Source organism: Equus asinus, chromosome 7 (assembly GCF_041296235.1).
Source record: "Equus asinus isolate D_3611 breed Donkey chromosome 7, EquAss-T2T_v2, whole genome shotgun sequence".
NCBI classification, from domain to species: domain Eukaryota; kingdom Metazoa; phylum Chordata; class Mammalia; order Perissodactyla; family Equidae; genus Equus; species Equus asinus.
In genome coordinates this window covers 82,916,806-82,943,192 of record NC_091796.1, presented here as the reverse complement: position 1 = coordinate 82,943,192, position 26,387 = coordinate 82,916,806, and the positions used below count along the sequence as shown (strand labels likewise).

At 52.7% G+C, this 26,387-nt stretch overlaps 1 protein-coding gene across 4 annotated transcripts in view; it reads left to right on the top strand.

The window, feature by feature from the left end:
• The window catches only part of LTBP2 (latent transforming growth factor beta binding protein 2), a 100,021-nt gene that overhangs the window by 61,278 nt on the left and 12,356 nt on the right, over nt 1–26,387 (top strand). For all 4 annotated transcript variants that reach the window (XM_070514066.1, XM_070514065.1, XM_044774011.2 and 1 more), the window contains exons 9-20: nt 2,376–2,450; nt 5,525–5,647; nt 8,618–8,782; nt 9,035–9,250; nt 10,374–10,393; nt 11,591–11,630; nt 12,527–12,640; nt 14,879–15,007; nt 15,721–15,849; nt 20,078–20,197; nt 25,053–25,172; nt 26,260–26,382. In XM_070514066.1, coding sequence (XP_070370167.1) covers nt 2,376–2,450; nt 5,525–5,647; nt 8,618–8,782; nt 9,035–9,250; nt 10,374–10,393; nt 11,591–11,630; nt 12,527–12,640; nt 14,879–15,007; nt 15,721–15,849; nt 20,078–20,197; nt 25,053–25,172; nt 26,260–26,382 — 1,374 coding nt within the window. The remainder of the gene's footprint in view (nt 1–2,375; nt 2,451–5,524; nt 5,648–8,617; nt 8,783–9,034; nt 9,251–10,373; nt 10,394–11,590; nt 11,631–12,526; nt 12,641–14,878; nt 15,008–15,720; nt 15,850–20,077; nt 20,198–25,052; nt 25,173–26,259; nt 26,383–26,387) is intronic.

Here is a 26,387-nt window from a genome sequence, read left to right as displayed (position 1 = left end):
CTGGAGACTAGTTCCCACGGTGGAACAACATGCCAATCCTTAGCAAGACTGTCCGTGGCAGGAAAAAATATTACAACTGCAATTTACAATTTTTTAAATCTTAAAAAATTTAAGCCTTACTAATTTATGTCCTCACTTGATCGGTATGTCAAACTGTCACATGTGTTTGGCACACAAAGTGTCCTCAGGGAAGAGTGGGAGTTCCAAGAAAATGTGGCACCTCCTCACGTTTGTCTTTGGGATGTCACAACATACGGCATAAAACAATACTTGATTTAGGAGATTTTTCAATTATGTTGTCTAGTTTTAACGAAAGCAAGCCTTGCCAAGGGGAGAAGTGACTCTAAAAAATTCTCGCAAGGAAACAGGATTCAAAATAATATTAATAACATAATTTCATAATTGTATTAAAAAATGCAATGCTGAGACTTCTCCTCTAACACATAATCAGCCGTATTCCAAGGTAAAAATAATAATGACCTCTCAGAGTGATCCCAAATGGACCCCAGGATCGAAATGATCAGGAAAGCTATATTAAATAGTTTGTATCTACTATCCTTAATAACAAACCTTGCCTTATGTGTATAATGTGCCCAGAAATAGTAGCTAATGATTGAGTAAAAGCTATCTCAATTAGAAAAACTTTGGAAAACACCAGGACACTCCAACTTTGCTGTAAAATTAGATGAAAGTATTGATATTTCTAACATATCTCTTGGTATTTGCAAGAATCTATTTCAGCAACAAAATACATGAACTAGCTCTTTGTAAGCTACTAAAGAAAGGATGAACCAGAAGACATATATTCTTGACAATAAGTGACTTTTTGAATAAAAATAAACTTTACCAAACAACCATATAAGTGTAGCGGCTGATGCTGTGGCTGGTAAGGTGACGGAGACAGAGAAAGCATGCAAAATTCCCTCACTGCAGCATTCACAAGCAAGCTACTGCCACAAAGAGGTCAAGCAAGAAGACAAGTTGCTAATAGAAATTATCATGTGCTTAACTTTATAAAATAAGACCTTTAAAGTAACATGGTATCTTAATGGAACTTTGTATTGGAATAGCATCTGTGAAAAATCCCTTGAACACCTTGAGAATTGCTGGCTATGTCTTCGCCATGGAATTGTCAAACTTAAAGATAAGTTATTCTTTTTTTTAAAAAAAACTGAGCGTTCCACATTTACTTCCTTTTTCTGTGATGACAGGTGGCTGCCAGTAGTATGCTACCTGCTAGAGCTTTTCAAGAAAAAAAAAAACCTTCAGAAAAAAAAACCCTTCAAAGCATTAATTTGGAAGTTGGCATACCAGTTTGTTCCTCCAAAGTGATGGAGATGTTTTTCCTCTTTTTATTTAATGTAAATAGGTTTTTTAAAGCACATTTTTCTTCCTCTTTAACGTAAGAGGAAGTGTTGTGAAATCAAGGTAGGATGTGTGTCAGCACCAAAATACTGAGAATTATTTCCTCGTTGTCAGTCTGGACTCAGACATCTGCCCAGTTTTGTCTGCTACACACTTCCAGCCACACTGCTTCTCAAGACACTTGTGCCACGGAGAGAAAATGGATGTTTGGAAACAGTTCCATCATTGCATGATTTGTTGCTGGAAGCCATCTCTATTTGCACACTTAAAAAACTTAAACACTGGAATTTTCTAATTTATTTTAAATTGGTAAGAACAACTAACTGACCTCAGGGAAGACGGAAATTTACTAGCCAAACTTCAACAACAGCATCACATGATTGGTGAATGTGAGTGCAAAATGAATATCATGGTTTTATAAGTCAATTAATGACGAGCTTTTTCCATCTTGATGGAAGATACCTTGTCAGCTATGGCAGCATTAAAACCAAGTATCAAAATAAACTGAATTTAGAACCAGACTGTGAATTCTTGTATCCAGATCTTTAAAAACTAATAAAACAGCTATAGTGATGTAAGATGTAACCATTAGGAGAAACTGGGATAGACGCAGGGGACCTCTGTGTACTATTTTTTGCAACTTCCTGCCAATGTATAATTACTTCAAAAACAAAAAGTTAAATAAATAAAACTTGTACAATCACGTGTTATTGTATAACATAACATTGATATTATATAATATTTACAGTATATAATAAAATTATACACAAGATATGTGGTCACTTAGTGTCATTTTTAGGAAGAGCCAGGTGGACTGAGAGTAGCCTGGTGAGAGCCAGGGCAGGATTTTGGCCAAGGAGGCATGGCTACCCAGGGTGATGGCTTGGGGGAATGGGGCCTCACAGCTGCGGAGTGGGCTGGACATCCAGACTGCACCCCACCTCCCAGCATGGGTGACAGAGGAGCCCAAGGGCCCTCCAGTGAGACCTGTCTATATCTTCCCTCTTCAGCCTCCCCAGTGATTGAAAATGGCCAACTGGAGTGTCCCAAGGGGTACAAGAGACTGAACCTCACTCACTGCCAAGGTAAGGATGACCAAGGCCAGGGCTGGGCCTGGGGAGGGGAAACGACAGAGTCCTGGTGGTGCAGCGACACCCTCCCCCCCATCCCCAGACAGACAGAGCAGCGGTGACTTGAGTGATCTCTGCTTGGCACTTCTAAGCCCCAGTTTGTGGGGGCTGTGGGAGCTGCTGGTTCCAGGGGCCTAAGGAAGTCAGAGGATAGTGATTGACTGAGCTAAGAAAGGGCCTGGGAGCTAAGCCTGTCCCCTCCTCCCCATCTCCACCCACCCCCACCTGGACCAGATGCCTCTCTAGGGCTATGTGGGCTGTCTGAAGGTATCCCCCCCGCAAGTCCCCGCACATCCACTCACCTCTTGGGCCAATCTCCCTGAAATGGGAGGACTTTTGACTCCAGGGTGGGAGATCAAGTCAACGTGAGTTGATGGGGACCTCTGTGGACTTTCCCCAACAAAGCACCTTCAGCTGCTCAGACCTCCCTCCCACGGTCAGGAGGGATAAAGGGGAAGGCATATGCGGTCGGGAAGAGGGGAGCTCTGAGGCCTGGGGTGCTCTGCATTAAAGAGCTCCCAGAGGGGCAAGGCCTAGGGGCACCTTGGGACGGGGGCGTGGGAGGAGGTGCTCAGCTATGGCTTTGTCACTACAGGTGATTCCAGTGGGGGTGGGGAGTAGGACCAGGATGACCGAGGGGGCCAGAAGCCTTCATTGAGGGGGAAGCTGCTGCCACTGAGCAGAGTCAGGCTCTGAGCAGGGAGTCCCTGTTGCTTGTGGGCCTGGCAATAGGTGTGATATAAGCAGGGCCTTCCAGCCAGTGGGAGGCTCCTGGGGCTGGCAGAGGTCCGTGGGGAGCTGAGGCAGCTTCCCCTTTGGAGAGCTTTGAGAACTGGACAAATCACTATGCATATGGCATGCTTTGGGTGAAGCTGGGTTAGAGGCAGGGGATTGACCCAGATGGCCGCCTAGGTACCCTCCCCCTGGAGGCTTCCTCAGGAGAGAGGAGTCTGAGGAAGCCCTGAGGTGGCTTGGCACCATGGATAAGGTGCTTGGACTAGGTAAAAGGGTAGGCCTCTGACCCAGCCAGGGTCAGCCTCCCTCAAGGGCAATGGGCCAAGGGCCTAGTGGACAGTGGCCATTGAGAGAAGTCTATAGTTTTGCCCTTGGAGGGTGCAGTAGGGCTGTTCATATCTAAACTGTCCCCAGGCACCTCTCCTCCTGGCAGGTTTCCCAATCTGGAGCACTAAAATTATTCCCAGGACCTCAAATGAGCTCTGTGCCCTCCCTCCGCTGAGCCCTTGGGATACAGGATGCCAAGGGGCCCTCCCCAGGAGTCCCTGCCGCTGAAACCTCCCTCTTCCCATATCTGTGGCCATGGTCTCAATATCTGGGAAGGGACCTGCTCACCTCTGCACCCATGTGTGCCGTCCCTCATCTCTCTCTCCATCCTTCTCTCCTACGTCCACAGGGTAATTTTTGGAGTGTTGCTATGAGCTGCATTCATTGTGTTAGGTGCTAACACACAGGGATGGGTAAGACACAGTCACCGCCCTAGGTGAAGACAGACACCTGAACGATTACCCGCAATGAGAGAAGTGCCCTTGATGCTATGGGATGCCATGGTGGAGGCACTTCCCAGAACAGGTGATACCTGACCCAGACGTAGAGAATGAGTAGAGTTGGCCCACTAAAGGGGATGCGGGCATTCCAGGCGGAGGGAACAGCATAAGCAAAGGAATAGCTTGAGCTGGCTGGAGTATAGTCTGTGTACACACAGGAGATTACCCAGGTATCCCGGTGTCTCATCAGAGCCACCAGCTCACCATTTGGGAAAATGGGAGTGGGCCTTGGATACTGTGTGAGGGTTTAGGGGCTCCCTCTAAGAGGTGATGGGGAGCCCGGAGGCTTCTCAAGCAGAAGGGAGGCCAGTCAGCTTGGTATTTAGACATATAGCTCTGGTCATAGTCTAGAGGCAAATGGATCAGTTCCTCTTCCCAGATTTCAGCAGCATTTCCCCAGGTGCCTCCCTCCCTATAGGGTGTCCTGCCAAGGGGAGTATTTGGGTCTTCTTTGAGCCCCTTCATTCCTGTGCTCAGCACCAGTTTCCCTAAAGCCTGCGGGGGAGCAGGTGGCTCTGAGGACACTGAGATGCTGTGTGTCATCTCCTGCCGCTGGGGGTGGGTGCCCTCACAAATCTGTCACGCTCACCATCCTTCCTGCCGCTGTGATCATCATCAAACGTGCCATCACCAAGAGGGCCCCGACTTCTTGGAGCTTAGAGTGTGAGGCTTTGGATTTCCATTCAGCAGGAAGAAGTTTCCAGCGTGAAAAATTTTTGAGATCACAAAGGAAGCTATGGTAGCTCCCTTGTTGGAAGAACATCCTGAGCGTCCGCTGGTCTAGGGGGATGATGAGGCCTGCCTGGACACGTGCCTCCTAACCCTCTGCCCCAGGGCCTGCCCCCAGCCTCCTGCCTCTTTTTCCCTTCCAGGGTGCCTCCATCCTGCAGCTCAGTGCCGACATGTTCCCCAGATCTTGGGCCCTGCAGAGGTCCTTCGGGGCCTCTCAAAGAAGGCTGACTAGGAGGGACTGGGCAGCCCGTTCTCCTCACTCCAAGCCAAACTGTGCCCCATCTGCTTCCCCTGTTTGTGTCCCAGCACACCACTTAGTAGCTGAGTGACTTTAGGCAAGTTCCTCCTGGAGCCTCAGTTTCCTCACCTATAAAAAGGGGACATGTGGACCCACTTGATAAAATTATTTGTGAGAATTAAATGAGGTATCGTATGTAAAGGACTTGGCATGGTGCCTGGCACTCAATAATCTTTGGCTCTTAATATTGTGATCATTATCACCTGCTAGTTATTGGACCAAGTGATTTACAGCTTTACCTCGTTTTATCCTCCTACCTCCGGTAGTTATTATCATTATCTTCTTTTTACAAATGAGGAAACTGAGAGGGGCCACACTTAATAAATGGCAACTCTCCTATTGTTGTCCTGTTAGTATTTGGAGCTCTCTGGCCCAGCCCCTCCCCTCCATCAGGCCTCGGAGGGGCGGGCGCTTGGTCATCTCCTCCAACCCTGCAGATATCAACGAGTGCTTGACCCTGGGCCTGTGCAAGGACTCGGAGTGCGTGAACACCAGGGGCAGCTACCTGTGCACCTGCAGACCTGGCCTCATGCTGGACCCGTCGAGGAGCCGCTGTGTGTGTGAGTGCTGGTGGGGACAAGGGGTGGGGGACACTGGGAAGCAAGATGAGACCTCAGGGTCCACGGGCTAGGCCCAGAGCAGAAATTTTGCCCAGGCCCCAACCCAGGGTCCAGTGTCTGCTACTCAACCTGGAATGGGGCCCAACATACAAAACCTGATCTGTGCCCTCCTGCTGGAATGGGGACAGTTACTCCATCACTTTTGGCTTTAGGCGTTGCTTTGGGGGCTTTGCTAAGTTAAGGATTAATATTATCTAAGTCTTCTGTTTTTGCTCTGACCCTTTCTGCCCCATCTGTTGCCTCATTTACTTTGGAGGGTGTGCAGTTTTGTCTCTGCCCTAGTGTCTGGCTGAGCTGTGGCTGCCTCTTCCAGCACCTGAGCTTAGCAGCTGGGTCACTTAGCTGCAGACCTTTCTTAAGGGCCCTGTCTGTGCATTAATGGCACTCCTGCCTGGCCCCAGGGCCTTTTCATAGTCCTCTGGTCCCTGTGGTTCTGAATGTGTCTCTGAGTTCATGAACACACATGTATTGTGAGTCATATTAGCATTCTGTCCGTGTGTGTGCATGCATATACACACAGGCAGCTGTTTCCAGCTGGGAGAAGCCCAGACTGGCAGTCCCAGCAGATGGCAAAGCTGGCGCCGCGGCCCAGACAGGGCTTTCCTTGGGCAGGGAGGCCTGACCAGAGCTGAATAAAACCAGTCCCATCTGGCCTCTGCAAAGCGCCAGCCCAGTTCAGGCCCGCCACCCCCGCCTCCACAGAGCTCTCTGTGGCCGGCCAAGCCCTCAGTCTGCAAACCGACAGGTACTGGGTCTGAGGAGGCCACAGGATGAGCAAGACTCCAGCGCCACCCAGAGGGAGCACCCCATGTAACAGGAGAGACTGGACCCAGTGAGTGTCTCCAGGGAGAGGACACAGTAAGAGCCTTAAGAGGGGACACCCAGAGAGTGAGGGAACATCAGGCTGCTCTCAGGAAGACTTCTTGGTGACAGAGACACGTAATCAAGGCCGTGAGGGGCATATAGCGCTTCCTTCTGCCCCCACCCCACCTCACTTAAAGTTCCTTTATCAGGGGGCATGTTTACATCGGAGGTGACTTTTATTTATTAGTGCCTAAAAGAGATCCTTAATACAGGGAGGCAGAGATGGCCCTTGGGTGTTCTTTATTTTTTCTCCCTCCCTGGTGTTAACCCCTCCAGCCTTCTCTGACGATTCATCTCCCTGTAGGTGGGAGGGGGCAGGCACGAAGTTCCTCTCCCCTTCATTTCTGACCTTTGCCCTTCTCCCTGCGACATGACCAGGGCCAGTGGAGCAGCCTACAAGGGCCCTTCTGTGGTGGGGCAGCCTCCTGATATTCTCAATTGGGTCACTTCCACCCTGGGGCTCAAAGGGATGGAGCCATTCCCTACAGTCTCCCAAAGGAAGTGGCCGCTGAAGGCAGAGATTGCACCTGGAGACCCAGATTCATAGACTGGCCAATAATTGACCAATGCATAACACACGACCTTTGACAAGGCATTTTCACATAATCACTGTGAAGAGGTTTATTAGTCAGGAGTCATTGGGTTGCAAGTGACAGAAACCCAACTCAAACCTCTGTAAGCAAAAAATAATTAATTGGTCCACACAACCAGGAAGTCCAGGGGTAGGTGAGCCTCAGGCTTGGCTGGATCCAGACACTCACAGTGTCTTTAGATGTCTCTTGCTCTGTCTCTTCTGTATTGGTTTCCTAGTTCCTTCAAAGGTGGCCGCCAGACACTCCAGGCCTACTTCTCCCAGCTTGCAAACTCAATTTAAAAAATAATGGAAAAATAAAAAGCAACTCTCTTCTAGTAATCCAGGAAAAGCTGATTATTATCATTGGGCCTACTTGGTCAATCGCCCATTCCTGACCCAATCACTGCAACCAGGGGTATGACCTACATTCCTTCGGCTAGGAAGTGGAGTCAGTCTCCATTCCAATGACATGGACCAAGACTGGAGGAAGGGATGGATCCCATAGGAAAACCAGGGTGCTGTTACCAGAATATAGGGGTGTAGATGCCAGACAGGCAGAAATATAAGTGTCCACTACCTGTGGAATTATCCTTGACATCCTTATTTTACACATGAAGATAAAGGCCAGGGAGGCCATGTGAGCAGGATTTGAACTTGGTCTGCTGAGTCCTGGGCCCTGACCAGGACTTCCCAAGGGTCATCAATTTCTCATCTCCGAGTGTTGTCCTCTTCCCCCTACCCCTTTTCCCCTCATCCAGCCCTCTAAGGATTTCAGTCTCTTCCAATGTGGCACGGCCTCCTCATCTTCCACTGAGGTAATTTACGAGAGAATAGTCTTTAATATTTACTCCAAAAGTACAAGAAAGGGAACAACGGTGGTGGTGGTGTTTTCTAAACCCAGCATAGCTCACACTCACTGTGGTCCACATGGTTTTGATTCGTGGATCTAGCCATCGATCCAGCGAGCATTTACTGAGCATCTGCATGTACCAGACACTGCGCTGGGTGCCTGGGTTACAAAGATGACCAAAACAGGGTCCCTGTCCTCAAAGCTCCTCATCGGGCCTTTGGTTCTCACTTCATCTCATCTCCCCAAGGAGACTGTCGTCCCCAGAGCACACTGCTCCACACTCCACCCCAGGCCTATGTTGGGCTTTTCTAAACACTTGTAAACTCGGCACCTGGACACAAGCAGCTACATCCCCATTTCCCGCTCTTGGGTTCTCCACGTGGGCATGGGAGTCATTGGTCCCCTCAAACAGGTAACATGAGGAAGTGCTGAAGTGTTCCACTGCAGCCATTCCTCCTGCCATTCTTGTGAGCGTTTTCACGGCCCCAGACTTCCAGACTGAGGCACAAGCCAGGCCAATTTGAATGCATGCGGCTGGCCGCTTCTCCACTCATTGCCTCCCACCTGTACTTTCCCCTCCCGCTGGCCCCCTGCCCATTCCCACCTGCCCTGTCTGTTGCAGCGGACAAGGCCGTCTCCATGCAGCAGGGGCTGTGCTACCGGTCAGTGGGGCCCGGCACCTGTGCCCTGCCTTTGGCCCAGAGGATCACCAAGCAAATATGCTGCTGCAGCCGAGTGGGCAAAGCATGGGGCAGCAAGTGTGAGAAATGCCCCCTGCTTGGCACAGGTAACCCTCTGTCCCCGTGTCGCTTCTGGACACCAAGGGGCTTCCTCCAAGCCGGTGGCCATTTTCCCCCACCTGGACCTAACCTCAGGCCAGAAGACCCTTAATCTTCCTTCCTGCTCAACACTTACCCCATCCTGGTGTCCCCCTCTCCTTGCTGCCATAATTGCCTTATTCCCCAAAGTGGGGTGGGGGCGTCCTGGTTTCCTACAAGAACAGCGTCTCTCAGCTTGTCCTCTGGCTGTGATCTTGCAGAGGCTTTCAAGGAGATCTGCCCTGCTGGCCATGGCTACACCTACTCAAGCTCAGACATCCGCCTGTCCATGAGGAAGGCTGAGGAGGAGGAACTGGCCAGGCCCTCGAGGGAGCAAGAGCAGAAGAGCAATCGGACCCTGCCTGGGCCAGCAGAGAGGCAGCCACTCCGGGCGGCCACCGACACCTGGCTGGAGGCCGAGACAATCCCTGACAAGGGTATCTGGGCTGTGGGGGTGCCTGAGGGATTCCTCTTCCTCCTCGGGTTACATCTCAATAGGCCACTGGGTGTTTATCCTGGATCCGTGGGATCCTATCTGTGGGGCATTAGGAAAGGGAATGTGGGGCAGCAGCACCCAGCCCTGAGAACCGGCTCTCTTGGCTTGGCATGACAGCAAGCCCTCACCCCCTTCCTCTCTCATATGGGGTCAAGATGTGCCCACATCCCAGGGAGTTGTGGAGGTGGGAGAGGTCAGCGGCAGCCCCCCCAACCCAGCAGATCAGGTCTTTCCATCCCCTGCCCCTGGCCATGCAACTTCTGGGGTGCTTGCTGCAAGGCCTGAAGAGCTGACAGGTGGATCCTGGGGAGTCTGAGTGCTTTAGATCCCCTGCCCTGGCCTTAGAGTTAGACCACTAACTCCAGCTCAGCTGCCTTGGACCCAGGAGGCATGGGGCTGGAAAGACTCTGGGCTTGGGGCACTCCTGGCAGGTGCCTTGGGAAACCATGCGGAAGGCACGCTCAGGTTACAGGTAGCATGGAGTGCAGGAGGCCAAGGACGTATTAGGACCGGGACAACTATGTGGTGGCCAAAGTTGCTCCAGGAATCTGGAGCAGACAGAAGGGAAGTCTGGACAGAGCCCCAGTCGTCATGGAAACCAGACACTGGCCAAGCCAGGAGCAACTCCTCTCCTTCCTAGAACTGTTCCCCTGGCCCATAGCCCAGGGCGGGAGTGGAGTGACTGGGGTGGCCCGGAGGTTGGGAGCACAGAGGTGGCAGTGCAAGGAGGAGGGTTACAGCTATGACCAGTAGGGTGGACTGGCCCTGGAGGAGGTGGGACTCCTGTCACCGGAGGCCTTAAAGGAAAGCAGGAGGTTTCCTCTCACCACGGGAGCCACCTCATGGGCCCTCCAGACCTGGGATTCTGGGATCTGTGGTGGGCAGTCCCATCATGGCGGGAGGGCAGAGACAGGTAGGAAGAGTCCAGGCTCCCTCTGCTGCTGACCGCTGCTCTGGGGACAAGGTCAGGAGGTCACAGACTGGACCAGGCCTGGCCGTGGCGGGAGGGGAGAAGGCAGCCAGACTCTCCTGCCGGAGTTCATGCTCTCACCTTTCCTTCCCAGGTGACTCTCAGACCGGCCAGGTGAGTGAGTCCTCCCACCAGTGAGCTGGGCAAGCGTGGCAGAGAGTGGGACCTGATAGCCACTGAGGCTGCAGGGCAATGTCCTGTGAGGGAGGAGAGAGAGAAGGATGGAGTATGTGTAGGACTTTACTTGGAGAGATGCTGAAGTGGGAGGGTTGATGCAAAGACCCCGCTTTACCCTAAGGGAAGGAATAACGACAGCTCCTGTTTCTTGAGCAGCTGCAGTGCAAGTGTTCTCTCATTTGGGATGGTCTTGGGCCCCTTCAGAAAGGACCTAGGAGTGTGTTTTGTTGGTCCTGGCTGTCACTCAAGCACTGTGGATGAAATCTAGAAGTGGCTCCAGATTAATTCCAGATTAACCACTTCCTGAGCCTGATTTGCTTAAACCTCCATGTCCCCTCTGTGAGTGGCTCCTGGGAAGGTAGCAGAGCTGTGAATAGCCTCAAACCACTTTACTGAGAAAGGGGGATCCCACTCCCTTCCCTGTGCCAAGGATTCCCCCGTAAACAACTGAGTGTACTCCTAGAAAAGCATTCCAGAAGAGTGAATTGTTTCTTCCTTCACCAGTCTGCCCATCCCTACCCTGTCCCCTGCGCCTCCAACCTGCACAGCTGACTGTCCCCAAGCTCTGTTTCTGCAGTGAGATTGTTCTCTCCCTGGAGAACCACGGGTTGTCCTCCCAGGCCAAAGTTCTACTTCTGTGTCCTCACAGTGCCCAGCCCTGCTCCTAGCCCTCTGTCATCCTCTGCCCACTCTCCTCCAAGTTTCCCATGACTTATCTACCTCTGCCCCTGGGCTGTGGTGAGGGACACCAGCAGTGGCTTGGGGGCCCGGCTTCACCACTGGCCCTGGGACCCTGGGTAGGCTAATTAACCTCTGGAGCATCTGTTGCTTTATCTGAGGTCATAACATCGATACAATACTTGCTGGTATGACACTGAGCTGGGCACATTACATACATTGGCTCATTTAATCATGGCAACCTGCTGTCATAGGATAGTTAAGCAGATTAATTAGGACAGTGGATGTAAAGTGCCTAGCAGCATGTGGTAAGAACTCATCAATACCTGGAATAAATGAAGAAGTGAATGAGCGAGTTGGATGGGAAGCCTGGAGGCAGGGGTGAGTGCGGTGGAAGGAAGCATGTCATGGGGATGACAAAGGAGCCAAGAGTGACCTTCTCCCATTTCTGTGCAGGTCACTACCAGTGTTACCCAAGTACCTGCCTGGGTCCCAGGTGAGTACCTCCTCCTAGCGGCTCCTGGGAAGCAGAAAAGGGAGGGGAGGAGGGACCTTGACCTAGTAGTGGAGTTAGTACTCTTGACCCGATGCCTGGGGCTCAAGTCAGATGAGGGCGTGGATGATATGACAGGTGAATGTTCTATACACCTGAGGTGCTGTAAGGTCAGCGAAAGACCCCTTGATGCTGTGCAAACGTTTCCCCGGCCACAGCACTCTGTCTGCATTCCGTGGTGCCCTCAGCATAGAAGCGAGACCAAAGAGGGTTGAGGCCCAAAGCAGGGGCTGCTCAGCTCTCCAGAGCCCTGCCCGCAGGCGCCTGTCTTCCCTCAGGAAATGGTTAGGGCTCTGCAGAGCCCAACTTGCTGGTCACTGGGGTTGGGGCCAGGGCACTGTTCAGAAGTCAGACAGCTGAGCTTCCGCTTCGTCTACTGTAAAATGGACGCTAACGCCTGCCCTGCTGCCTCTTGAGGCAGATGAGATGTTGATGTTGGCAGCAGAGCTCTGTCAACTGTAAAGCGCTTTGCAGACAGAAGTGGGAACCAGGAGACTGGGCTTCGGCTCTGTCTCTGACAAGCTAGCTGGCCTTGCACAAGTGGCCATCTCTGCAGGCCTCAGTCTCCTGCCTGTGAATGGAGAGTGAGATTGGATGCGCTAAGACCCGTTAGAGCACTCAGATTCTCTGACTCTCTTCAGAGCCAGGTTAAGTTCAGGAGACTAGGAAGCAGAAGGCGTGACCCGCCCTAGGCTCCACCCCTGGTTCTCAGAGTCTGGAACAGTAGGACGAGGGAAGGGCTTCTGCCAGCATCTCTGGAGGGAACACTGCCTAGGGGTGGGAGGCGGGTGGCCAAGGGGCTGTGGCCCACCTGCTCCCTCCTCCCTGCTGTTCTGCAGGAGATGCCACAGGAAGACCAACGCCATCACTGCCTGGACAGGGGACTCCAGAGACCTGGCAAGAAGAGCAAGTGACCACCCCCACCGATGTGCTGGTGACCCTGGCCCCCTCAGGTACCTGCAGCCAGCCCCAGGAGGTGTGGCTGGTGAGAGCCGACTCCAGGGCCTCTCCAACCAGTGAACAATCTCTAGTGAATTCCTAGCCAGGCCCACCACCCCTGGCTTCATCTCACAGAGAGCACAGGGTGCCCTTAGTGAGCACAGGAGTCCTGTCCAGAGGCCCGGCGAAGCCAGGAAGGAGAAAGAGAAGGGATGTCTTGGTGGAGGGTCTTACTCAGAGGCCTCCCAGGAGAATCCAGGGGGCCCTCTTGAGGAAAGCATGTACAGCCTCCGGGAGCTTGGCTCCTCCAGGCTGTTGACCCTGAGTCGGCTGAGTGCCCTGGCAGTGGGCAGCCTCCTGCCCACAGGGAGGGCCGACTTTCGGGAAGAAAAACAGTTCTAGTTCTCAAGGTTGTTTAACTGCTTGGGAGCCCGTGTTCCCTGCCCCTGGCCAGCTCCAATGGTGAGGGGGTGTGGTATGGAGGAGATCCCTGGCAAATCCACCTTGTTCTGGAATGTGCCCTCCTCAAAGGCTCATTGTTTGGTGACTTGGTTCAAAAGAAGCTGCTGCTGCTCCCTGTGCACGTGTGCGCTCACGTGTGCTTATGTGTGTGGGCTCACGTGGGCTCACACGTGCACCCTCACGCCTGTCTTCATCAGGGGCTTGCTGATCTCTGAACCTCACAGACTGAGGTCCCCTTGGGGGAGAGGGGTATTTCCAGATTTCCTCTGGCAAAGGAGAGACCCTGAAGCTTGGTGGAACAGTCCAGAGAGTGTGGAGTGGGGTTGGGGGTTTGGCTTTCCCAGGCCAGGACCACGGCGTCCTCTCTCAGGACCTCTCTCTTGGCTCGGTACACTGCTCCAGGGAGGGTCCTCGTCCCTCCTCTGCTCAGCAGGCAAGATGAGCTGGGTTAAGGGGCTCAGCTGGGAATTCTGAGTCTCTGACAAGGAAATGGGGCCTGGAAGCAGGGACGGGGGTGCAGGAGGAGGAGCTGAGCCCAGGCCAGGCTCAGCAGCAGCTCTCAGCCATGTGGGGGGACAGAGTCCCCCCCAACCACCACCCACAGTCTTTTGCCTGATCCCCTTTCTCCCCTACTGTCCCCAACCTCACCCCTTAGGAGGATATTTAGAACCTGGCTGGGGATCCCCACAAGCCCCCAGGCTGACACAAACTTAGAGCCCAGGCGAGGGACTGGGTAGCCTTGCAAGTAGGCCAGTGTGCACATTCAGTTCAGTCCAATGGTTACATGCTGTGAAGCTCCCCTGGCTGCAAACACAGGCTGCATCCCTACTCATTCCCTTGGGTCTCCAGGGCTTGGTCAGTGCTGTGGGCTGGGCGAGGGAGCCCTGGGTATGTGGGCTTCTGGCTATGACCTCAGGGCAGACCCAGAGGTAGAAAGCATCACTCATTCATACAGTCATTTGTTCATTCAGCATGTTCTAAGTGCCAGGTTCTTTTCCAGTATTAAGGACACAGTTCAAAAAAGCTAGAGTCTGCCCACTATGCATCCCCAGCCCCGACTCCTGGTGAGTCTCCAAACTCATTCTGAATTCAGCATCTGTCTCCCTATTTTTTACCCCATTACCACCACCCAAGACAGTCCTCCTTTAAATTATTCCAGCAAGTTTCTCAGGGCCTCCTGTGCTTCCCCTCCTAGTCCATCTGCCATCTTGCTGCCTTTCTGAGCAAGATGAGTGGTGTTTCTGAGACGGCTATGATCACACCCCACCTTGCATGACTTCCTTGCTTACAGGCCTGTCGCTACATGGCATTCAAGGTCATGCTCAGGTGGGCCCAGCTGACGTCTTCTCTCTTCCCTTGATAGTTCTCCCCAAGCCTACTCACCAGATCTGTCTATCTGTCTAGGAGAAACTTGGCAGGAGTTGCCGGGGAAGGGAAGCACTGGGCACTGTGGGTGCGATCCGTGTCCATATTCAGGGTGAGGTCAGATTGGAGGCCTCAGAGGGGAGGCCCTTTGCTGGGACATGGGACATAGGTTACTGGAACCCAATGGGTCTCAGTCAGAGGGATGCACTACTGTGAGCTCCATCCTGGTAGGGCTCAGGGCTCTGGAAGGAGGTACTATGGGGTCTCATGCAGGCCATGCTATACATGGATGTGGGAGGGCCCAGCAAAGGGTGGAGTGAGGCTTCTGTGGGTCCTCTGAGGCCCCTGGGCCCTGGCCCCCTGATTCCATTGTCTTCACCCATCCCCTACCCACCATAACCTCTGCTTTTCACTGTCTCCCACAGGCATTGACAGATGTGCTGCTGGAGGCACCAACATCTGTGGCCCAGGAACCTGCGTGAACCTCCCAGATGGGTACAGATGCATCTGCAACCCTGGCTACCGACTGCACCCCAGCCAGGCCTACTGCACGGGTACTCACTCAGGGGTTGGGGTGGATGAGAGCAGGGCTGGGGGACAGAGGCAAGAGTCCAGGCAGCAGAAGGTCCAGACAGTGGTGTGAGCTGGGAGGTCGAGGAGGAACACAGTCTCGGTCAACAAAGCTAACCTTAACCTTGAGGAGACCACTCTCTAGGAGCACCATCTGATGAGTCTCCAGGACTCCAGGAGAGTAGAAAGTCAGCCCAGGGCCCCTGACGGGTGCCTGGAGCCCTCAGCTCTGACATCAGCCCACCCCTCAAACGGGCCATCTTGCTGCCTGCAGAGCAGCCCCAGGTCTGCCCTAGGTGTGCACAGCTCCACCGAGGCCACCCTGGGGAGAAGTTTGGGGCTAAGACAACAAGTGTGGACCTGATCCCTTCCAATATTTTTATACAAGGGAGATACATCCACTGTGGTCTTAAAGGAGAAAGGAAGTGATCTTGGGGCCACTGGAGGAGGGGGTCATGGGGCAGGAGGGAGGTGCTGGGCAGCTGCCCCAGGCCCTTAGTACCTGAGTGGGCCCAATGGGCTGACTTCGTGGCTCCCAGTTTTAGAGATTTTTCATTTCCCTGGCCTCCTCTTCTCCTTCATCCCTTCCTTGCACCCTAGACCATCCTCTGTCTAGCCCTGGATGGATTGCTGGAAGGTGCCCAAAGAAACGCACTGCTGGCTTCCCTGACCTCCCTCCCCACCTCTCTCTGCTCAGATGACAACGAGTGTCTGAGGGACCCCTGTGCAGGAAAAGGGCGCTGTGTCAACCGTGTGGGCTCCTATTCCTGTTTCTGCTACCCTGGCTACACACTGGTTTCCTCAGGCTCCACGCAGGAATGTCAAGGTAAGCCGAGCCCACCCTTGCCTCTGGGATGGGCACAGGACCCTGCAGATAATGTTGGGGTGAAAGAGGATCCAGGCATTCACAACAGCCAGCCACAGTGCGGCAGTGTGGGGAGTGTGGGGGCCGCAGGAACAGAGACCTCAGCTCTGACCTGGACCTGGGAGGAAGCCGACCCTACGCTGAGACCAGAAGGAAAGGTATGAATCTGAAAGGCAGCCACATTCACAAAGGCTCCAAGGAACTGTGAGGGGGAGCCAAGAGTCTGAGGGGGTCCAGGAACATGGCTGGAGATGAGGACCCAAATTCTGAGTGACAAGGAGCTGCTATGATTTAGGTAAGGATGGGACTCCTGGCAGACCAGGGAGCAGGCATGGCTTTGCAGAAGAGCAGGGGTCCTCAGCAGCTCAGAGATGCCTGCGAGGCTTTGAGCTTCCCTGGGAAGCTCTGCATGGCGCCTCTGGGTAAAGATGCTCCCAACACAAACCCTTTATTATGCAGCATCTATACTATTGTACAAAACACTCCACACACATGTTTGTGAATGAGCTCACAGAGAACATGATGCAGTGCCTTCTGTAAGATCCGTAGCCCCCTGGGAACCCTTCACCTGGAGAATGACACTGCTGTTCTTGGGGCTCACATTACTGGTTCGGACTGGGTCAGGGCAGCTGAGGGAGTCATTCACAGGCGCCTCCTGGAGGCGGGGGAAGCTGTGTATCCTGCCATTGCCAGGGTCTCCTCAAGTTCTCATCCCCCAGAGATCTGGTCTGCAGAGAGCAAAGCCACCCAGGTCTCCTAACCTGATTATGGGGGGAGGGCAGTGAAGGAAAGAAACCACCTAACTGAGGAGTGGGAGAAGTGCGTGCATCGCTCATTCTGCACTCAAGTCTTGAGCAGCCACGCACCAGGTGCTGTGTAAGGTCTGGGGATCCTGCGATGAGCGCAGTGTGAATGGCGCCTCTGGGGGATGAGGAAGCAACTGGTTCTATATGGAGGAATGTGCGGGGCTGTGCAGGCTGGGACAGAGTAATAATGGCTACCATTTAATGAGCACTTCTTCTAGGCCCGCACTGTCCTAGCACTTTATTTGATGAAGTTCATCATCCCAACCCCCTACGGTGGAAATCCTTATCCCCATTTTATGGTTTAGCAAACTGAGGCTCAGAGAGGTGCATTGAAACACTCAGGGACCTCATGACTCGTTGCGGCAGAGCTGGAAACAGAATCAAAGTCATTCTGGCCCCAAGCATGGTTGGCTTCCAACAACACACTGCTTTACATGCATAGTGAAGGAAGGGAGGGGGAAGAGGGTGTGCCAGGGAAAGGGAACCATTTTTGCAAACAGCAGAGGAATGGACAAGCCTGGCAGGCTCTGGGAATAATGATAAATCCAGTGTGACTGGAGCGTGGGGTATGTGGAGGAAGTGGCAGGAGCTGAGGCCAGTTTGTGAAGTGTCTTGAGTGCCAGACTGAAGTGGTTGGACACTGGCCTGCAGGCAGTGGCAGCCAGGAGAGGTCTGTAAGCAGTGGATGGCAATGCGGTGAGCTGGCTCTCGGGGAGGTGACTCAGGCAGCAGCGCTCTGAACAGCCTGGAGTTAACGAGAGGAGAGGCTAGGGGCAAGAGGCTTCTCTGGGCTCTGCAGCCTTGGCAAGTTTGGGCCAGAGGTACCGTTCGCTGCAGGCCCAGCCCGGGGTGCTGGCCAGGACAAGCAGTGGCTGCTGCAAGGAATGGTGTTGCCAGGACTGGCCCAGACAAGGGGTTCCGACAAGTGCCAGCCTGGGTGTCTGGGATGTCTCTGCCAGATCCAACAGCTGGGGGAGGAGGGAGGCAGCTCAAGGTCAGCTGTCAGTGCTTCTCCCAGTGGGGCCTGGCTGCCATCTAATGAGACCTTCTCCAGGACAGCCTCCACTCTCTAAATTTTCCCAGTCTTGTAAAACAATATCTCATTATTTTAATCATTTATTTTTATTTAGGAATTATTTCATTAATTTATATAATTAGTTAAAATAAATGATTACGATTCCTAGAATTCAGATTAATATAAATGTAAATACTTGGTTGAAATAAATTATTTGAATATTAAATATTTAACATTTACTTTACTAATAAGTACGGTATCTCTTTGTACGTTAGCTGTTGGGTTTCCTTATCTGGAAATAGTTTACTCCTGTCTTTTGCTCAGTTTTTCAGTGGTGGTTGCTGTTTTGTCTTGTGGCTTTTTAGACGTTCTTTATTTATTCCAGATACTTGGCTGGGTTTAGATATTGCAACTCTCCCAGTTTGTCCTCTGTCCATTAACCTTATCCACACGTCCTTCTTTTAACAGAAACCCTTAATTCTGATGTATGGAAATTCACCTTTTTGCCTTATTTTTTTATGCTTTCAGGGCCTTATTTAAGAAGTCCTTCCCCATCACTGTCACAAAGATATTCTCCTATACTTGCTTTTATTGAAGTTATAGTTCGCCTTTCATGGCATGCTTTAATCTATCCAGAGTGCATCTTTTTATGGGTGTTAAGGTCCCGTTTTTTTCTCTGTCCACTTCCATTTTTCTCTGTAAAGCAGCTCGGTTTTCCCAGCCTGATCTACTAGGCTGTCGTCCTGACCCCACCGGTTTGTGGGTCCCTTATCATATTCCCACACATGGCTCCACCTCTGAGTTTCCTTTTCTCTTCCATTGGGATTAGAGTTTCTCAAAGGGAGGGCCGCTTATTTCTGAATTGCCTGGCAAGTTATTAAAATGCAGGTGCCTGGGCCTGCCCAGTACTGCTAGGGCAGAGTCCCTGGATGTGGACCTGAGAGTGTGCATCTTATACCTTCTGCCAGCGACTCCGCTGTGCACTAAAGTTTTATGAAGTACTTCTCAGCTGAAAACCCTGTGCATAAACAAATTGTTATTCTATTCATGCAATAAGCATTCTTTGGGGTTCTATGCTAGGCACTGGGGACACTAGGATAATAAGGCACATTCTCAGCAGTAAGGGAGAAAAAAGCAAGTAAATGAACAGTTACTATAAGGGCTGGATCCTATGGCCCTGGAAAGGGGCATATGGATCAGAGGGGAGAGGTCAACCTCACCTGAGAGATGAGTAGGAGACAGCCAAGCTGGTCGATGGGAAGCCACTCCAGGCAAGGGAACTGTACATGCAGAAGCTCAGAAGCAGATCCTGTGTGGCTGAGGCTAGGAGGTGGGTGAGAGGCAGGAACCAAGCTGAGAGAAGTAGGCAGGGGCCAGATCATGAAAGATCTCACCTGCCAGGCCGAGGGGCTTGGATTTTATGAGATAGGTTTAATGCCAGAATAATAATAATAGCTAACATTTCTTCAGTGCTTACTTTGTGCCGGATGGGCGCTGTGCCAAGCCCTTCACCTAGATTATCTCATTTAATCTGTACAAGGACTCTGTATAGTGTTTGGACCAGTGCTGGGGGTGAGGGGCAAAGGTGAATCCTCCATCAGTTTGACTGTGGGGGCACGGAATGGGGAGTGGCCAGAGCAACCTAGAGTTGATCAATTGAACCAGTCCTTGAAATGGGAGTAGCACTCTGCTGGCCATCAAACCAAGCAGAGGCGTTTATGTGAACAAAGGTTTGGAGGCTAGACCAGTGGGGATCAGCAAATCCAGCAAGGCTGGAGTCAGGTGGCAGTGGCCTTGTGAGTCCGGCTGAGCAGCAGGGAACCCTGGTAGGTGTGAAGCAGGGCAGTGCCATGACCAGGGTTGGGCTTTTGAGTCATTGTAGGGCACCAGCATGCTTTGGGACAATGGAATAAACCACATCGATAGATCCACAGCTGCCTAACATGCTGTCTCTCACTGGCTGCTTAATCTCTAACCTTTGAGAAGGGCCCTAAGAACTCCAGAAACAGAGCTCTGGGGGATGTATTGGGGTCAGAAGGGGGACTTTGTTGGCCTCCTCAGATCATGCCATATGGTCTGCCACCTGACCTCAAGACCAGCCCTTATATCAGGGTAAGGAGACAGCAGTGAAGGGCCTCAGGCCCCACAAGTAGCATCCCCTGGGAGAAAGGACTCAGGGGTTTGCAGGGGCCTGAGCTAGATCAGTCTCGGACCCGGCATAGGAGCACCCTGCCAATCATGGCTGCAGCAAGGATGTCTTCCTTGCCTGGGCCTCAGCATGGGCGTCCTTGTCCTCGGCCTCTGAAGGGACGCTCCAGGACCCCCTGCAGGGCTGACCCCAACTTAAGACTTTTCTGTGTGTTCACAGACATAGACGAGTGTGAGCAGCCAGAGGTGTGTACTGGGGGGCGGTGCACCAACACGGAGGGTTCGTACCACTGCAAGTGTGACGAGGGCTACATCATGGTCAGGAAGGGACACTGCCAAGGTAAGGAATGGGATGCCCCCCCGCCATCTCCTGCTCCCTCCCCACCCTCTCCCCTTCCAGCTTATCCCAGCCTGGGCCCCTTGATGCTAAGCCCACGCCTAGGGACAGAGCCCGTCTGGGAATTCCAGAGCCCTTCTGTCCTCTCAGTGAGATTTTGGCATCCTGTCTGCCCCTGCAGCAGGGGAGCTCAAGCAACTTTATCTACATGAGACCCTAGGAACATCCCTTCTCTGCCTCTCTACCTTGAGTCACGTGCTCTCCTCACGGGGCAGAGGAAGAGTCGGTCTATCTGGGATGCTCCTGGGCTCTGGCCTATTGCTAAAGCTTGTTAGGGTGTGAGTGCCTCAGGGCTGGACCATATCCTTAGATGACCCATGTGTGGACGCCTGATAAATGTCCATGTGTTGGACACCCCAGCAAATGTTAGTTGAATAAATGAGTGAATGAACCCTGATCCTTGTCCCCTTTCCTAGGCCCAGTCAAAAGGTGGCTGTGACATTGACAGCTGGTCTCCTTGCAGACTGGCTTGGCACTATCATGCCAGCTCCAAGCAGCTGTGTCACTATCACCTCCCTCCCAGTTTGGGTGTCAAATGCTTAAAAGAGGACTGGGTCATGTTCTCCCAAGACTGGCTAAGACAGGAATAAATGAGGGCAAATTAAAGCTCTCTTTGGAAAGAAATCCTGTCCCAGACCCAAGATTAGGCCAGACTCCTCCCAGCCTCCAGGTTTTTCCTGGCCAGGACTTGCTTGGATTCAGAGGGCCCTGGAGGTGAGGCATGAGCTGGTGTGCCTCCTGAAGGGAGAGCCCCCCTTCCCAATACCACTGCCACAGAAGCAAAGTTCAGAGTCCTAAAAAGTCTCCCCTTACAAAGGGGAGAGGTGGCTGGGGTGTAGGACAGACAACTATCTGTCTGCACCCCCAGAGTGTCACCTTCCCCTCTCAACGCCTCTCCCTTTAAAACTCAGGCCTCCGCATGATCAAAGCGAGAGCCCCTTCCCTTGTTCTCATGAGCATGATGGAGACAGCAGTCTAGCATTTTCCAGGAGAAGGGAGAGGAAGGGAGTTCGCATTTGATGGCACCTCCAGTGCCACGTGCTGTGCTAGGAACTTGATAGATTACCTCGTCGAAGCATCACAACAACAAGAGGAGTTTGACGTTAGACTTTATTAAAAAGAAAAGCAACATGAAAGGAAATGGACCAAGAGAATACCAGACATTAAAAAGATCAGACTTACGCGAACTACTGTCTGTGTAAAGGGCACAGGCTCTGGTGGAGACAGGCTTGGGTTTGGCTCTCGTCTCGACATCTGAAATGGAAACCATAATGCCCATCTCAGAGGCTCATGTGAGGACTGCGTAACCTAACACCCACACCGCACGCGTACAGCCCTCAGTGAATAGGGACAGTGTTACTATCTGAGGGCCCCGTTCTTTTTCACGTCTAGACTCCTCCACACCCTGGCCCACACCTCTGGATTGCCCCCTTCCCTTCCGGAGGAAAGGATCCAGACACACACCTCGGCTGAGAGGTCAGGCCGAGTTCCCAGCCCAGGGCAGACGCTCTGAGTCTGTTGAAAGAAAGACTGATGTAGCCTGCACACTTCTCCAGGTTTCCATCAGTAACCACAGACCCGGCCCATCTCCCTGGGAGCCCAGTCAATTTCCTCTCCCTCTTTCTTCTTTCTCCAACTAAGAAACCACTCTCTCCACTTAAACTCAAAGTCTCTGGTGAAAGGCCTGAGTGGTCTGGACAGCGGCCCATCCAAAGGCTCAGTGGCATTTCCGTTGTACCAGGACTCTGGGTTCCCACGGAAAGGGGTTAGATTCCCCTGCAGACTGCCAGGGCTTTGCTGTCCCCTCCCACATCCAAGGTCACCTGAGCTTCTGGCCCTGACTGGGCACCCTCCCCATCCTGTGAGCTCACACGGACCAGAGGCGGGTGCCCTTACATTCCTCAAGCAAAGACTGAGGCGCTGGTCAGAGAAACTCCAGGATCCTCCCATGTCCAGACAGCAGGGCGGCACAGTGGTCCCCAGGGTGGCTGTTTCCATGGGTCGTCTGGGGTTTCTTCAGCAGCCTCCTACGAAGAGGGGGTGAAGTTTTTGTCACATGGTCTCATTCCTTGGTCAGCAAACACTTGTTGAATGCCAGCTGGTCCCAGCCATGGGCGAGGAATATAGCAATAAATAAAACAGCTCCTGCCCCTGACCACGAGGGTAAAACCTACCAGAACATACCATAATCTTAGGTTAAAATTCAAACCCTGGACCAGGCAGAAAAATCTGGCTCCAGTACAGGCACCAAGAGGTTGGTGGAACAGCCTCAGGATATCTGGTGACATTAGAGCGTCTGCCCTTAACACGGACTGATTAGAAGCGGAATCCACATCCAGAACCTTCATCTGGCACCTTTTGTCTGGTTTGGCTAAAGGCTCTGTTATATCCACTCCCATGAAGAAGTCCACTCCACCCTGGCTCAGGTGGAGACTAAGGGCTGCTTTGATCTGCCCTCCGTCTCCCACTTGCTGACAGACCTCTCACATATGACAGTCCCTGGCTGGGCCTCTGGTCCAAGGAAGGAAGCCAGCAGGGGTGTGCCAGGATAGACCAGGTTATGCTGCATTAAGAAACAATCCCAATCTTAGTAACTCAGAACGCAGCAAAGTTTCTCTCCGATGAATGTCACAAGTCCATCGTGGGTCAGCTGGGGGTCCTGTCCCACGTTTCCTCATTCAAGAAGTAGGCTAAAGGAATAGCCAGCATCCTGAATGTGACCTGCCTCCACGGAAGAAAGGGAGAGAACTCTGAGGGTTGCACACAATTAAATGCTTTGGTCCATAAATTACACACATCATATCCACTCTTAGCTCTTTGGCCAGCGCTAGTCCCCTGACCCCACCCAACCACAAGGGACCAGGAGGCACAAGCCCACCTTGGCCCAGACAATGGAGAACTGGGATATTTAGTGAACAGCATTAGCACCACACGTCTTCTAATGCCCAACATAAGATGCTTCATGTACCACCTCCACAGATGCACCCAGAACATCTGGGGCAGGACAAACCTCAGGGCTCTTTGCTTCTGGTAAATCTGATCTGTCCTACACTGCCTGATCCCTGTGGGAAAGGTCCAAGAACTTCATTTTTTTCTCAGTATGGTCTTAGAGGAGGACCCTTGCCTCATTCTCTTTCTCTTCATTTCCGAAGTCTTGCATCCCTGAAGCAGGGATTGCTTATCATTCCCAATGGCTTTGCCCACCCTCCTTCTGGTACCTCAGGCAAGGCCAGCAGGCCATGGTGCTGGCTGTTCTCTCCTGGGTGGCCAAAGTTGGTGGTCCTGGATCCTTCATTCCCTCCATCTCTGTCTCATTCTCTCCATCTCCGTCTTTATAGAAGCCCTTAGAATAATTAGGCTGGTATTGCCACAACCCAGCTAGGGGCTCTTGGCTGCTGTCTTCCAGAGATGAGCCTTATCTCAGTGTTCCCAAGATTACCTAGGAGTTCTGGGTAACTCCTTGCAGATACTCACCTGAATAACCATCTGCCCTGTGTATGTCTTACTCTTCTGGACCCTCAGGGTGAAGTTTTGGCCTTGAGAGGGCCCTGTTCCCTGGGATAGAGGGCCTTTATGTGTCCTGTCTTCTGCAGACCAAACAACCTCAGGGCAGACTCATTTTCACCCTCAACTTGAGGGCCCATGTCCTGCTCTGTAACGACAGCTGCCCACTTTAGTCCCTTTGCAGCAAGCCTGTGTTCTGACCCTTGGCCCTGCCTCCTGCATTTCTTCCTGGATGCCGAGTGGGTCTTCCTCCCAGGCAGTAGGGCCTCTGAATCTGTGTAAACTGATGGACTTCCTCCAGGAGAATGACAATGACTCATTTAGGAAGAGTAAATCCTCCTGTTTCCTCTGGAGCTCAGTCGAACTGTCTGTCATGAGTAGTGACTGGGAGCCTCAACACTGGGCCAGAGGAGCGTAATGTCCTCCTATGGTCCCAACCCACAGTTCTGTCCCTGCGATATGACCTCCCTAACTCCCTAGGTCCCCGGATGCCTTGGATGATGGACTCCCTGATATGTCAGGTCACATGGGGAAGAACCCTGCCTGCAGTTCCTGGGAGCAACATCTCCCTCCTCCTCCTTGTTCTCACTCCCTGGTTGGGCTCCTCCTCTCCCTCCACGGGTCCCCTCTTCCCTTGCTAGGCCAGTGGGTGCTCAGGCTCATCTTTTCTGGCTGACTTTCCTGGATCTCACCAGAGTGGGTACTGGTAGCCCTGCATGGTTCTTGGCTGGAAGCAAAGTCTCCTCTCTAGCAGAGAAGCCTTGCCAGCCTCCACCTTAACTCTGCAGCAGCCTCAGGGCTGGTCTTGGCTGCATCCAAGATTGGACTCACCCTCAGTCCCTCTTCCCAGTGCAGGGAAGCCCCCTTTGCCTTCATTGCCCAGTTGGTGATCTATGCTGGGGCCTCTGCTGTGCCAAGCACAGCCGATCTTAGTAATTGTCACCACTGTAATGGAACAGGAGTCACCAAGGGAGATACAGAGGCCCTTCCCAACAGTCCACAAATAGAGCTCTCTACCCTCCCATACCTAGTGGTAACCACAGCCTCCTGTACCCACCCAGGGAGTCTCCCTTTCTAAAGTTCTTCCATCTCTCTCTTTTGTCCAGGACAGTGGGTGGGGGGTGGAGTTGGGAACACAAGACAACACTCACTTTTTCCTAGTTTCCATCTGTACAGAAACTGACGTCCCTCCCTCTCCCCAGCCAAGGGCAGGGTCAAGGATTTGCTTCCTCACCGAACTACTCATGTGCTGTGGTTCCCAGGGATGACCAAGGGAGGGGCTGTTATTTTGCAGATATCGACGAATGCCGTCACCCTGGCACCTGCCCTGATGGGAGATGCGTCAACTCCCCTGGCTCCTACACTTGCCTGGCCTGCGAGGAGGGCTACAGGGGCCAGAGTGGGAGCTGTATAGGTAAGGGCTGCTTGCCAAGGCACAGAGAGGGCTGTTTGGCCTTGGGACCTCTGGTTAAGCTCTCACACAGGGAGGGAAAGAAGTGGGCAGAGGAAACGGCCTAGAGGCTATTCTCCCCCATGATCCAGCTGGGTTCCCAGATGACGTCGGGCATGAGATGGGTGTGCTTCAGTTACTGCTGCTCTGCCCTCTGAATCAGCTAGGGTGGGGGCCCTTTGGCTCCTTGGCCATATCTGTTCAGAAGCAACAGCCCAAGGTCCCAGAAACTTCTGTGGCTGGATCCTGCTGGGTAGAGAGAGGTGCCGAGCATCTTAGGAAGAGGCTGACTTGGGTGGTGTGAGCCAGCAGCCAGTCCCTGCTGTGGTTCCCACAGAAGAAGCGTCTTCTGCTCTTCGGCATCTCCACAGCAATGTCTAAATAGCAATGCCTAACTGAGCTGTGGGTACTCTTCTCCCTCCAGAGGGGGCTATGTGTCAGCTGTAGGAGGAATGTTCTTTTCCCTCAGCCCCCTCAGGAAGAAGGGCCTGGGGTTCAGAATGCCAGCAGGGCCTGAGTTGTGAATAGATGCTTTGAGGCTCTGGAGAGGGCAGACATTTCCCAGGCCTTTGAGACTGCCACTCGGCCACCCAGGCATAGCTTGGCCTCCCTCTGCATTGCCCACTCACCTACTGATGCTGGTTGTTGGGCTGGAACCTGGGATCATACCAGTTCAGTTGGCAGGTAGGAAGCCAGAGAGATTTGGACCCACTGTAAGGTGAGTCACGGGTCTTGGACACCTCACTCTGGGTGTCCTCAGATGGGCCAAGCCAGCCCAGGGCTGGAGGACCTGGCCCGCTTTTCTAGGACATATGCAGGGTGCTCTGTGTTACTAGATAGAGCTGAAGTGAGCGTAGGGGGCAAAGGCACCCTGGCCTGCTTAGGTGGGTGGGGCAAGGAGGAGGAATGACCCCATGGCCTTCCCAAGGTGGCCTATTGCTCCTCTGAATGCTGATTCCCTGGCCTCATAATTGAGATGCTCTAAGCCTGACAATGGGGGCTGCATGAAGGAGAGGATGTCAGCCTGCCCTCTTGGACTTCTCTCCCACAGATGTGAATGAGTGTCTGACCCCCGGGGTCTGCACCCATGGAAAGTGCATCAACCTGGAGGGCTCCTTTAGATGCTCTTGTGAGCAGGGCTACGAGGTCACCTCAGATGAGAAGGGCTGCCAAGGTACT